Source organism: Helianthus annuus, chromosome 5 (assembly GCF_002127325.2).
Source record: "Helianthus annuus cultivar XRQ/B chromosome 5, HanXRQr2.0-SUNRISE, whole genome shotgun sequence".
Classification (NCBI taxonomy): Eukaryota; Viridiplantae; Streptophyta; class Magnoliopsida; order Asterales; family Asteraceae; genus Helianthus; species Helianthus annuus.
The window spans coordinates 109,116,121-109,129,211 of record NC_035437.2 but is presented as its reverse complement, the minus strand read 5'-3'; the positions used below and the strand labels follow the sequence as shown (position 1 = coordinate 109,129,211).

Sequence of the window (13,091 nt, the reverse complement as noted above, 5' to 3'; positions counted from 1 at the left end):
ATCCAGTTTGGAGACAAGCATTATCGAACACTCTCTTGTTAAATCGTTGTCCATATGACGCGTTAATTCGAACATTTATACATTTGAACACTCTTTCTTGAATGTGTATAAGTTGTTCTTGTAAAGTATGTAAAATTTTATGACTATATTAAATAAATAGTATGTAAGTTTTGGGGAAAATGTGTATATTTAATCTAAGGTGTTAAAAAACAACTACAGATATCAATAGATTAGGATTAAATATAAAAGCTTCTAATTGTAAGAAGGGTACAAAGACTTTTAAAAAAATCCTACCATTTAGGGGTTAGGTTTTTAGGTGGGGGTGGGGGGTTTAGGTTTTTGGGTGGTGCTGGGGTGGGGTGGGTGTTTAGGTTTTGGGTGGTGGTGTAGTGGGTTTAGGTTTTAGGTTATTGGACACTCGTCACTCTATAAATCTTTCTTACACTTCTTACAATTAGGAGTTTTTGTAGAATAACTTAACCCAGATATCAATATGCAACATCTAAAAATCGACTCAAATGCGTTATTAAATAAATAGTATGTAAGTTTTGAGGAAAATGTGTATATTTAATCTAAGGTGTTAAAAAGCAAACTATAGATATCCAGGGCCGGCCCAAGGGTAAGCCAAATGAGGCTTGGGCCTTAGGCCACCAAAACTATAGGGCCTCCATAATTTAATGAAACCACATTACATTTATAAAAGATTAGGGTGTGGGTTATCAACAAATTGATGGTTGGTAGTGTGGTAGTTTTGTGTATGTAAGGATGTTGATGAGACCCGGGTTCGAATCCTTGATTCACCATTTTTTTCTTGTTTTTAAATTTTAACACAATCTTTCAAATAAATACACTTGGGCCCTTCAAGTTTAACTTTCAATCACATACATTTTTTTTTTGGAAAAAGGCCACAAGATTTTACTTCGCCTTAGGCCACCAAAATGGTTGAGCCGGCATGCAACATCTAAAAATCAACTCAAATGCGTTATTAAATAAATCGTATGTAAGTTTTGGAAAAAATGTGTATATTTAATCTAAGGTGTTAAAAAAACTATAGATATCAATATCAATATGCAACATCTAAAAATCGAAGTTTTGGGGAAAATGTGTATATTTAATCTAAGGTGTTAAAAAAACAACTATAGAAAGTCTTTACTTTTAAATACAAGTTAAATATTTATGGAATCGGAAAAGAAAAAAATGCAAAACTTTTTTTTAATTTAAAATAAAAAATAGTTTCTACCAACTTTTAAATATGAAATATCATTAATTAAACTGCTTTTTAATATACCATTACTAGGTTAGAACCCCGTGTATTACCCGGGTTAAATTAATGTAATTTTATATATTAAATAATAAAAAAAAATTATCTTTATGAACCATGTATATTGTATGGGTAAATAAATGTAATTTTACATATCAAATAATAAAAAAAAGTTATATCTTTAAAAACCATGTGTATTACACAGATTACATAAATGTAAGTTACCTTTTGCTTTTATTTATATGTACACATTAGTTTTATTTTTTATAAATTGACCACAAATTTTCTATTGACACATGTTTACACAGGTAGCTAACAATTAGTTTCAAAGTTGTTACTTTTGGCATATGCTTTTTAAAAATTTGATACAATATCTCTTTGACCCCCCTCGAATTTCTAATACGTGTCGTTAAAAGTTCGAGTTCATCTACATTTAACGTCACGTGACCCACTTGGTGTTATAAAATTTGTTTCTATACGTTTTTTCCTACTTTTGGTCCACCGCTGCAACGCAGCGGGATTTATTATTCAATGAGATCAACTTGACGTATACCGAATAAACGAAGCTAAAGAGTGGGAACCAAACCTGATATATTTCTGTTTCGAATACTTTATGTGGAAAATTGAGAAAATCCCTTGAGCTTTTAAGTAGCATGATGATCCAATAACTACACCAGTTTCCTTACAATTTGTTCAATCATCCTAGCTGGCAACACCGGCCATTCAGGTCCTACATTATCTATAGCGAGTTGGTCAGCTTCCGCTTCCCCACTACCTGTCGCAACGACTCCCGCATTGGCAGCAAAATAAATGACATGCATATAGTGGGTTCTATCCACTCATGATTATAATAAGAACTCAATATAATAAATTGTTCATCAAAAATTCCAAACATTTATTAAACTCGCTGACATCAAAACCCAACCATTTATTAAACTACCCGATTAAGGGTTAGATTGGTATCAAATCGAGACCCGTTGAGTAGAAAGTCAACGTTTCTAATACCGACATTTACTTGCTCGTAATACGCAATTAAAACATTTTTTACGGGTTTATCTCTGATAACCTTGAAATAACACCTATGGTTATGCTAAAGAGCAAAAACAAAAAGTTAAACTATGCATATTAGTAAAGTTTATGAAAAAAAAAATAGCTCATATATTTTATGCTTATTAATAACGTAAATGTCAATTTTATGCTTATTAGATTTGATTAAATATTATTAATAATAAAAATATGTATTAGATTAGATTAATTATTATTATTATTATTATTATTATTATTATTATTATTATTATTATTATTATTATTATCATTATTATTATTATTGATTTTAATGAATTGAATGAGAGAATGACAAATGTCCCTAAAGTGGTTTCTTTTATTATATAGTATAGATTACTATATATTACTATATATTAATAAACGAATATATTATTACTATATATTACTATATATTACTAAACGAATTGAAATGAATAGTGATTTTAATATTATAATAATATATAGTTTTTTTTAATATTTTTATTATTTTCATATTACTATAATAGTTATTTTCTTTACTTTTTAACTTTAATCCTTTTTTTTAATATCAAGGGTTGGGATAAGCTTGATGTCAACCAGTACTGGTATCGAAAATACCGGTACGGTCCTGTTCGATATCAGTACACGAAGGTAAAAAACGGCACTAATACAGAAAATGCCAAAAGTTGGTGCCGAATTGATATTGGAAATCTTTTGGTTCGAGAAATTCAGTGCTGCTACCCGGTACCATTTGCTCATCCCTGATCACGGTTATCGTACGAACAACGGTATCGTACAACTTTTTTCTTTATTTTCTTCAACTTTTATTTATTTTTTCTTTTTTTTAGTTTCAGGGGTAGGGATGGGCTCGGTGCCAACCGATACAGAATCGGTACTGATACCGAAAATATCGGTTACGGTACCGGTATATGAAGGTAAAAAACAGTAGTGAACCGGTACCAAGAACGCCTTCGGTACCGAATTGGTACTTAAGATCTTTCGGTTCGGCAAATTTGGTACCGGTACCCAGAAAAATTTGTTCATCTTTGACCACGGGTTTCATACGAACAACATCGTTACCATACAACTTTTTTGGTTGATTTTCTTTCGGTTATCTTTTAGTGTTTTTTTCTACATTTTCTTTTTATTCTTGTCAGCAGTTCCGTTCGCAACACGCTCGTAGTGATTTCAAAACACATGTAAACACGGACTAAATAACAAAAGAAATTCGCCGCAACGCGACGAACTTCTTTAAACCTAGTTATATTTAAAACTTTATAACTTTCGATGGGATGAAATGTTGATTGAATGATATATTAATCCTGTGTGTTGGTGCATTTGGTCGGCCAGAAATAAAGCGGTTTTTTCAGGTTCCTGGGCTAGCGAGGAAGATGTCTTTAGCGATGTTCGTTCTATGGGTTTCTTTTGGCTAAAGCATAGGTCGTCTTTTCAATCTATCCATGGCTTTATAGCCTAGTGGCATCTTAGGGTTGGGATAAGACTTTGGGACCAATAGGTCCTGGGTTCGATTCCCACAAAGGGTGTTTTCCTATATTTATTGAGTTTCCTCCTGAATTGGTGTATAGGCATTATGCCTAGTGGAGATGGATATGATCGGATGGTTCCGTTGGTGGCACGATGATACTCCCGTGGTTCGTCAGTGATCCAAATTTGCCGTTCAAAAAAGGGAGGGGGGGGGGGAACGCTCTCCAACAGTGGTGGCGGGGTGGTGTAGGGGTGTCTCCACGCCATAAAACCTAGTGGTCTTAGGGTGCTTAGTGTCACTTGTTGTTCACCATAGTTAGAATATATGCGGGTTTTTTTTTTTTTTTTTGTTTCTCTCTCTTCGTTTTCATAACTTGTGTATGATGACATTTATGCGGTAACTTTAGTTCTCTACTTATGTTTGGTTTCTTTATCTTATAAATGGTCCTAGATGAATGCATAAGCACGGTCCATAAAGTTCAAAAATACATAGCAACTTAAATGTTACACAATACATTTTTTTACTAAAACATGTGTACTCAATTCCTTTTAATCTACCGAACTAGTTAATACGTGACCCGAACTCCTTGGTATCTAAGAATTTCCCCAATAAGCTCACCCTTACCCGAACCAACATACCTCCCGCAGATTTCTCCATCTCTTATGAACAAAAAGGTCGGGACCTCAACAACGTCCATATCTTTCAAAAATTGCATACAACTATCGTTCTCGTCACCATTCATCCTTGCAAAAACCACCGTTTCCATTTTTTTCGATAGTTTTAGCACCGTCGGGTATACCTTCACGCAAGGGCCACAATGTTTGAGTCCGACATCAAGCACAATGAGTTTATTGTCCTCCTTGTGATCAGCTATTAGCTTCTCAACATCTTCTCTGTTATGTAGTTGTACCTAATGGTGTAAAAATACAAATTACATTACAAAATTCTTTTAACATTTTCACAAAGTTATTAAAAGTGTATATAAATACTAAAAACACATATTTGTGACATTAAGATTTTGTTTTTTATGTTTTCAATTAACTACAACAATAACAATCTTATCCGGTACAATCTTACTCGTAGTTAATGAAGATATTGTTGGGTGACAAGTAATTTCATTTAAAAATCGGTTATATGTTGCCTATTAATTAAGAAAGTAGAAAAAAAGTAGTTTTTTTAAAAAAAAAGTAATGTGGTTTACCGAAATTTTTAATTTAGTCCCTAGCTTTCTAAAAGTATATAAGTGGTCTCTATGGTTTGAACTTTGTAACGCATTTAATACCCAACTTTTTTCCAAAAGTATATGGATAGTCCATGTGGTTTGCACTTTGTAAACGCATTTAGTCCTTAATTTGGACACACTAAAACATTTAAATTTATTGGTCGGAGACTAAATGTGTTACAAAATGTAAACAACAGGAACATTCGTGTACTTTTTGAAAGCTAAGGACAAAATTTAAAATTTTGATAAACCAGACACACTTTACTCTGAAAGAATTATTACTAGTATTTAAACAAAAAAAAGTTCTTTAACAAAACTTTTTTATACATGGTTATAAAAATTATACCAAAAAACAAACCACTATTTTTACCGCCAATATGCCCTTTGCAACGAGTTTCAACGGTCGTTTTGCAACCAAATTTCTCGACCAAAATTTCCGTAACAAATTAGCTACCGATTTGTGACTATATTACGACAGAAGCTTTTATTATCTAAAATCTAAAGAAAATAGTGTAGAAGATGATCGGAAAACTTACAACGCCGGAGTGATTATCACCGTAGTACAAAACATCACCCATCAAGCGATCCGGGCCGATTCCTTCTTCTTCATGGATCTTCTCCATCCCTTTATAGAAGTTAAAATGAGGCACTTTTTCAATCTTTTCTCTTTTGAAAAACTCCGTCATCTCGTCGGATTCATCACCCAAAACCAGCAAGAACACGACTTCGTTGCATGTCCTGCTTAAGTTCACCATGAAGGGGTAAATCTCGCTGCTTTGTTTGCTGTTTCTCGCGGCAAATTCAACCACCACCAGCTTCTGTTTCGCGTCGCGTAACGCCGCCTCGAATTCCGCCACCGTGTGGATGTGTTGTACCTGTTATTAGAGAGGATATATTGTTACGATTTATTAGTATATTATTACCCTAGTTATAACTTGTAAGATGCTATTTCGATGAGAAATTTTGTACCAAATACTCGTATTGTACCAATACTGTATTGGTATCGACTAGATATATACGGCACGGTATTCGGTTTTGATTTAGCTAAACTTTGGTATCGGTATTATGTGTTATGGTATCGTTTGAAAATTTTAATGGTCTCTTATTATACCGGTACCGGTCGAACATACACGACACGGTACTTGGTTTTGACTTTTGAATTTAGCTAAATTTTGTCATCGATTGTAATGCAATACGGTACCAATACGAGACTTTTAATGGTACCATACTGTACCATATCTGTACCGACCGAACATATACCATATCGAGTGCTAATAAATACACTCCTCCTATTTACTTGTTACACCCCCTTTATCTCACAAACTTGGGTGTGGGGCTTATCATTTTTCCTATGTAACAAGTAAATAGGGGTGTATTTAGACACACACCCATACCCATATTCGGTTTTGGTTTTAGCTAAATTTCAAAACCAGTACTATATAGTGCGGTACTGTTTGGTACGCGATCTCTTCGTTGGATTAGGTTTCTTTAGCTTTTTTGTTATTATATATAGTTGATTAATAATACTTGTCGTACCTTGTCTTCTTCCTTCTTGGTTTTGGCAGCTCCGTTGTCGTCGGTTTTGGTGGCGGCACCGGCGGAGGCTTTCGTCACAAAAAGTGGTGGTGTGTGAGTTTTGGATTTGGTGGGAAAGAAAGACTGGATTTTAGGGTTGTAATGGGAAGTGAAAACATGAAGTTTGGTTGTTGAAATTATGTTTGTAGTTGGTTTGAGAATGAGGTTTGTGAAGGCTGCCATGGTGGCCGGAGGAGTTGGAACAGCGGCGGTGGTGGTGGGAGAGGAAGAGATGATGGGGTTGAAAAGGAGGTAGGATGAGGTGTTGAAATCCAGTGAGGAATCATTGGGAACCACTCGTTGAGGTTTCAAGCTCATCCACCAATGTCCACCATTCACTTTGATTTTTTTGAACTGGATATTTTATTAACAATATTTGGTTTTATCCAAATTTATTTGTATTGTTTTGTACGGCATATTTTAGGTTCACTTATTGAGTTATTTCATAAGAAAATAAGAAAAAAATAGAATTAACTGGATAGTCATAATTTCACGATGAGTGATTTTCTAATAAGTTTTTATAGGAAAAATCGATAACAAAATCCGTGAGGTTTTTATTGGCGTGATGATATGAGGGGCTAGATTAGTGACAGATTTTTGAACTTTTTTAACGGGTTGGAACTTCTATAGGGTCGGTAGTCAATTGCTAAATTTAAGACTTTTTTGGTTTAGATCGGGTGAATCCAATTTTCAATGAGTTTGTTCGTCAGTTGATGTTACGATATTATTTTTTTAGCATAGTTATTATGTATAGTTTTTATTAAAATATAATTATATTACATTAGTTACATATATTTAAAAAAAGATGTTAACAATAATGAAAAATTGAAAATGCTAAAAATATGTGTAAACATGTGGATTACTCATGCATATAAGGTAGTTACTAAAAAGAATATCTTTTTATTAAAACTAAAACGATTTTGATATTTTGAATATGGTATGTCACTATGTCCTATGGAATATATGTGGTTGTTGTGACATATTTAGTCATGGTTTAGAAGAAAAAAAATTACGTCAAACAAATATCTAATACACTTGTGTGGAAAGAAGATAGCCAACACATAGACATATATACATCTAATTGGTTGACTAAATAAAGATATTTTTGTAAATTTTCTAATATACTTTTAAAAAATAAAAGATAACCTAATCATGATCAGTTGCTTAATCTTCATGCCCCTATGTTCAAGTTAACTAAGGGCACTTCCGTGATGGGTTCATATGATTATGTGAGCACACCGCCGTAACTGTTGTGGATACGGTGTGGTGGGGTTATTTTGTGGTCACCATCACAGCTAGATAGATGTGTGTGTGTGTGGAGGGGGGGGGGATTTCTTAGAAAGTGTTGAGTGATCAAGTGATGACATGAAACACCGCCTCAACTTATTTGATCACTAGAGCCCGTGAAAAGTGGAGATGAGGTGGCATAGTGTAACATTTAGATTATTTTTTGTCGAGACATTTTAATTAACTATTTTGTCGGGATATCAAGTATTGAGGCAACAACATGTACAATTTCAATGATAATTATTTAATAGAGTTGTGGGGAACGTGAATGCAATTACACTTAAGCTGATTGGTGTAACTTTGAGAACACGACACGTGAAAGTAAACCCACGATAACTAAGTGACACTTGGTGGTTTAAAACACCAAAACAAACCCAAGATCGACATAAATCGATCCAGAGGTGTGTATGTATGCAATAAGAGCAAGTCGAGGAGGGGATGACGAGGATTGCAATCGTGATCTCCTAATCAATTCATGGTACATATTTTGGTCTCGATTTCCAATTCCACGCAAGACTTGTTTTTCGTTTTAGGGTTTTGGGGTTGGGTCCGGGTGGTCTACAACGTCGGGGGTGGTGGTGTCGGGTTGAAACAGAGGCGTCAGCAGTGGCGCTAGTGAAGTGTGGGCGGTGGAAGTTAGGTGGTTACGGTATGGTGATGGTGACAGGGCAAGCGTGACAGTTGATTGTGGTTGTAGTGGCTATGTAAGGACAAGTTGAAGGTAGTGATGGTTATGGGGGATATTAGTGATGATGATTGACGGTGATGATCATGGTTGTTTGGTGACACTAAGTTGGCTAGGGTTTCCATGGGAGGTTTAGGTACCTGCATGGGGAATTGGTTTGGGTATTGAAGTTTCGCACGGGTCAGGGTGACCCTGTTGGGGGTGCGATGTGGTTAGGCCGTTAGGGTACTGATGGTGATGATGTCGGCGTGGGTTTAGACACGGGAGTTCGATTATTGAGATTTGCAATGACGCCAGGTGTACGCTAGGGTTTACAAAATCATGTTTAGATTGACAGTGTTACCCTCGACCGTTAGTGACCATGGTGTCGACACTTGTGTGGATGAGAAGCTTTGCAAGGGAGCACATTTACACTAGGTGAGTTCTAATGCCATCTTTAATTGTTTTGGGCTATATAACAACCCTCCTAGAATATTTATAACATCCCTATACGCCCTGAAATACACCCGTATACGAAAAAAATAGGCCCAAAATACCTTAAATTTAGTAGAAATCAAATAAAACAAAAATCAGGGGGTCCTCACGGGGCGGGACAGACTCCCCCTGATCCGTCGCGGGGCGTGAGCGAGTGAAAGGTGGCAAAACCCTAGCGTGCCACGTGGCACGACACCTAGACAACCTACACCGGTGACTGGCCAAGGCTAGGCCCTAGCCAGCCTAGCTCTCAGGCCGCGAAAGCCCCCATTGTCTCCGTCGCGGAGCGCGAGAAACCAGCCGAACAGCCCTGTAAATGGAGGGCTTCGGCATTCAGTCCAAATCGTTCACAATCAATTCTCTCTCTAAATTTCTGAATAGTTAAAGTAATTTCCGGGTATAATACCCCCCTAATTAGCGAAGCTCTGCCTCGTTGTAAGTATTATAACCCCCGGTTACTTATTAGATACGCTGCCCGATTGATCTAGTGCTCCGTAACGCATGTCAAGGCTCTGCCTGACTCGGTCGTTGGAGTTCTGTCTCGGGGAGGGTATAGCTAATGTAAATTTTGGGTTATTATACTAACACGTGTGCATTGTTTAATTTATTAGATTATAACCAGGAAGTCACAGGGAAATACCTAAAATAGCAATGTGAGTTAATCCTTCTTTTTGTAAACTCTTTTTACAAAACCTCAATTGTTTTAACTTATATTTTAACAGTGATTGAGTATTTGTCTTATACAAATATTGTCGGTATATTGGGGTTTTTTATATACAAAATTTGTTACTAAACTGTGAGTAGTAACATTATCACCAGTCAGGAGTGACAGTACCGTGAGTGGTAATTAAAGTAGATATAAACAAATAGTGTGATTGTTTGCATTAAATCTTGTTCTGTGATATTAATAATTGGTAAATGTTTATAATCCAGATGGACAACGAAGCAAATCAGGAAAACCCGAATAACGACAATAACGGGAACCAATTAGATAACAGTGTCATCCAACACATAGTGGCACAAGGAATTATAGACACTATGCCATATATTATCAAAACGGTTAAGGAAGCAGAAAATAATAAAAGAAATAGTGGAAGTAAACGACCACCTACTGAACCCAGTCACAGCGTAAACAATTAGGCCTGTAAACGAACCGAACGTTCATGAACTGTTCGTGAACTTGTTCGGCGGGAAGTTCGTTTATGTTCGTTTATTTAATAAACGAACGAACACGAACAAAAAATTTTGTTCATTCAGTTAAATGAACGAACATGAACACACCTTGTGTTCGTTCATTTATATTCGTGAACCTTCGTTTATGTCTGTTTAAATTTTAGTACATAAATAGTTATATTTATATAAATATTAGGTTTTCTAACTACTTATTTAAATATAACTAATTAGTAATTGAGTTTTCTAGTTATAAAAATGAAATTTTAAAATGTAACTGATCATTTACTTAATATTTATATAAAAAAGCTACTTAATTTAGTGTCTATGATCCCTAATTTAGATGTATTTTCAGATGAATTGTAATATATTAAACTTGTTCGTTTGTGTTCACTAACGTTAAATTGTCTTTGTTTATATTTGTTCAATTACATTCATTTGTGTTCGTTTACGTTTGTTCAATTATGTTAATTTATGTTATTCAAATATGTTCAGTTAAGTTTTTTTTTGTTTATGTTCGTTTGTGTTCGTTTATGTTCGTTTAGGCTTTAAATGAACGAATATAAACAAACATGAACATGCCCGATTTCTTAATGAACGAGCACGAACAAAAAATTGTGTTCGATTATATGTTCGTGTTCGTGTTCGGCTAAAGTTAAATGAACGAACACGAACATGCCTATGTCCGTGTTCGTTCGGTTCATTTACAGGCCTATAAACAGTGGACCATTATTTCAATTGTCTATTCCAAAAAGAAGAAGAACCATGTCTCATGGTTGTTCTTACAAAGAATTCTGGTCTTGTAAACCAATGGAATTCTCGGGCAATGAAGGAGCCATTGCAGCTCTACGCTGGATAGAAAAGACTGAGGCAGTCTTAAAAATAAGCAAGTGTATAGAAGAAGATAAAATCATGTTTGCTTCCAATCTTTTTAAGAATGCAACTCTAGAATGGTGGAACACTATTCTCCAGTCAAGGGGAAGTGACAGAGTCTATAATATGGAATGGACTGAGTTTAAGAATATGGTTGAAAGGAAATTCTGTCCTCCCAATGAAAAGAACAGATAGCTAATAAGTTCTTAAACCTTAGAATGACTGGAGTAGAGTGTAAGGGTTACACTATCGTATTCTTTGAATATGTAGAATAGTGCCAACCCTAGCATCACCAGAACCAGTATTAATCTCCCGTTACATCTGTGGATTAATCAGCGAAATTAGACATGTAGTCAAGGCAGCTAGACCACAAACTATAGAAGAAGCTGTAGAACTAGTCAATACCTTGACTGATGAACTAGTACGCACACAAGAAGAAAACCAAAGGAAGAACCTAGCTCAAAAGCTTACCCAGGAATGTCGCTATGGTAATTCCAACCGTTGGAAAAGCATAGGTTCTACCTCTACACCTTACTGTAAATCCTGCAAAAAGAAGCATTCAGGAAGATGTTCTACCTACTGCAATTTCTGCAAGATACCGAGACACAAGGAAGAATACTATAGGAAGAAACCCAGTAATGGAGTATGTTTCAATTGTGGAGAAAAGGGGCATATCAAGCCGAACTGTCTGAAACTAGTTCCAGCCATGAACAACAAAACTACTAAGAATGCTAGAGCATTTGTTCTGACGACGAAGAAGCCAAGATGATTCCGGACGTGATTGCCGGTACGTTTTTAGTTAATGATGTTTTTGCTAAATTATTATTTGACTCTGGTGCAAACCAAAGTTTTATTAATACTTCATTTTGCAAACTTCTCAATCAACCATTAACTAAACTCCAACAAGAATGTTTAGTAGAAACAGCCAATGGAGAATTCATTAAGATCACTGAAATCTTGCAGGGAGCAAGAATAGAAATTCTAAACCAAAATTTTATTGCTAATCTTTACCCAATGAATCTGGCTGGATTTGATATTGTATTAGGAATGGATTAGTTAATAGCTAATAAAGCCAACATTTTATGTGATCAAAAGTCAATACAAGTAAATTCACCAAAGGGTGAAAAGATCACAATTAAAGGAGATAAGCCATCTCGATACATGAAATTCATCTCTGTGATGAAAACAACAAGTTATGCAAGAAAAGGATCATTAGTGTATATGATTTCCATAATCATTAACACTAAAAGAAAGGAATTGAAAGATAAACCCGTAGTATCTCAATTCTAAGATGTTCTCCCAGAAGAGCTACCAGGACTACCACCAGATAGGGAAGTCGAATTCAGAATTCACCTACTACCAGGGACAGCACCGATTGCCAAGGCACCTTACTGTCTGGCACCCGCAAAGATGCAAGAACTGAAGAAACAGTTAGATGAACTTCTGGAGAAAGGATTCATATAGCCTAGCTCATCGCCATGGGGAGCACCAATCTTGTTTGTCAAGAAGAAAGACGGATCAATGCGTATGTGCATTGATTACCGATAACTCAATAAAGTCACGATTAAAAATCGGTACCCATTACCGAGAATCGATGATTTGTTTGATCAATAAAGTCACGATTAAAAATCGGTACCCATTACCGAGTATCGATTGTTTGATCAATTGTGAAGAAACACTAGATAATTGACCGGAATCAGATTATCTAGGGGTTATGCTCTGCATAAAAGGGTGGTTCTCTCTCGCTCGATTCAAAGGGGCTAATCTTCTTCTCCGGTGAATACTACAAAACAAAACACCGTTATCCTCGCCAAGGGGAGAAGGGAGGTTCTCTCCTTGACCCGACTCCGGCGTGAGAATAAGTATGTGTTTATGAAGAAGAAGAAAAAGTATTGACGATGTGTGTGTAACTTGAAGTTCATACCTGAATTATTCTTATATTTGTAGCCGAGAGTTTGGGCGGGAAAACTCGTTGATGAAATATTAACGGAAGATGCTAACCCCGTAAGCGGTTACATTTTCTTCCGTCAATCTT

At 35.6% G+C, this 13,091-nt stretch overlaps 1 protein-coding gene across 1 annotated transcript; it reads right to left on the bottom strand.

Annotated features, from left to right (window-relative positions):
* Positions 1 to 4,223: 4,223 nt before the first annotated feature.
* On the bottom strand, positions 4,224 to 6,905 carry LOC110941033 (thioredoxin-like protein CDSP32, chloroplastic). The gene is made up of 3 exons (XM_022182637.2): positions 6,529 to 6,905; positions 5,529 to 5,867; positions 4,224 to 4,680 (listed from the first exon to the last, which is right to left on the bottom strand). The coding sequence occupies exons 1-3, from the start codon at positions 6,883 to 6,885 to the stop codon at positions 4,336 to 4,338; spliced, it is 1,041 nt and encodes a 346-aa protein (XP_022038329.1). The 5' UTR covers positions 6,886 to 6,905; the 3' UTR covers positions 4,224 to 4,335.
* Positions 6,906 to 13,091: the final 6,186 nt, after the last annotated feature.

What these genes read in the sequence shown, in the direction of transcription:
- LOC110941033 (XM_022182637.2), bottom strand. Translation starts at nt 6,885, where the DNA reads ATGAGCTTGAAACCTCAACGAGTGGTTCCCAATGATTCCTCACTGGAT. An exon ending in CCAAGAAGGAAGAAGACAAG is followed by an intron (nt 5,868 to 6,528) that starts GTACGACAAGTA and finishes CTCTAATAACAG; the next exon opens with GTACAACACATCCACACGGT. An exon ending in GTGATAATCACTCCGGCGTT is followed by an intron (nt 4,681 to 5,528) that starts GTAAGTTTTCCG and finishes TTACACCATTAG; the next exon opens with GTACAACTACATAACAGAGA.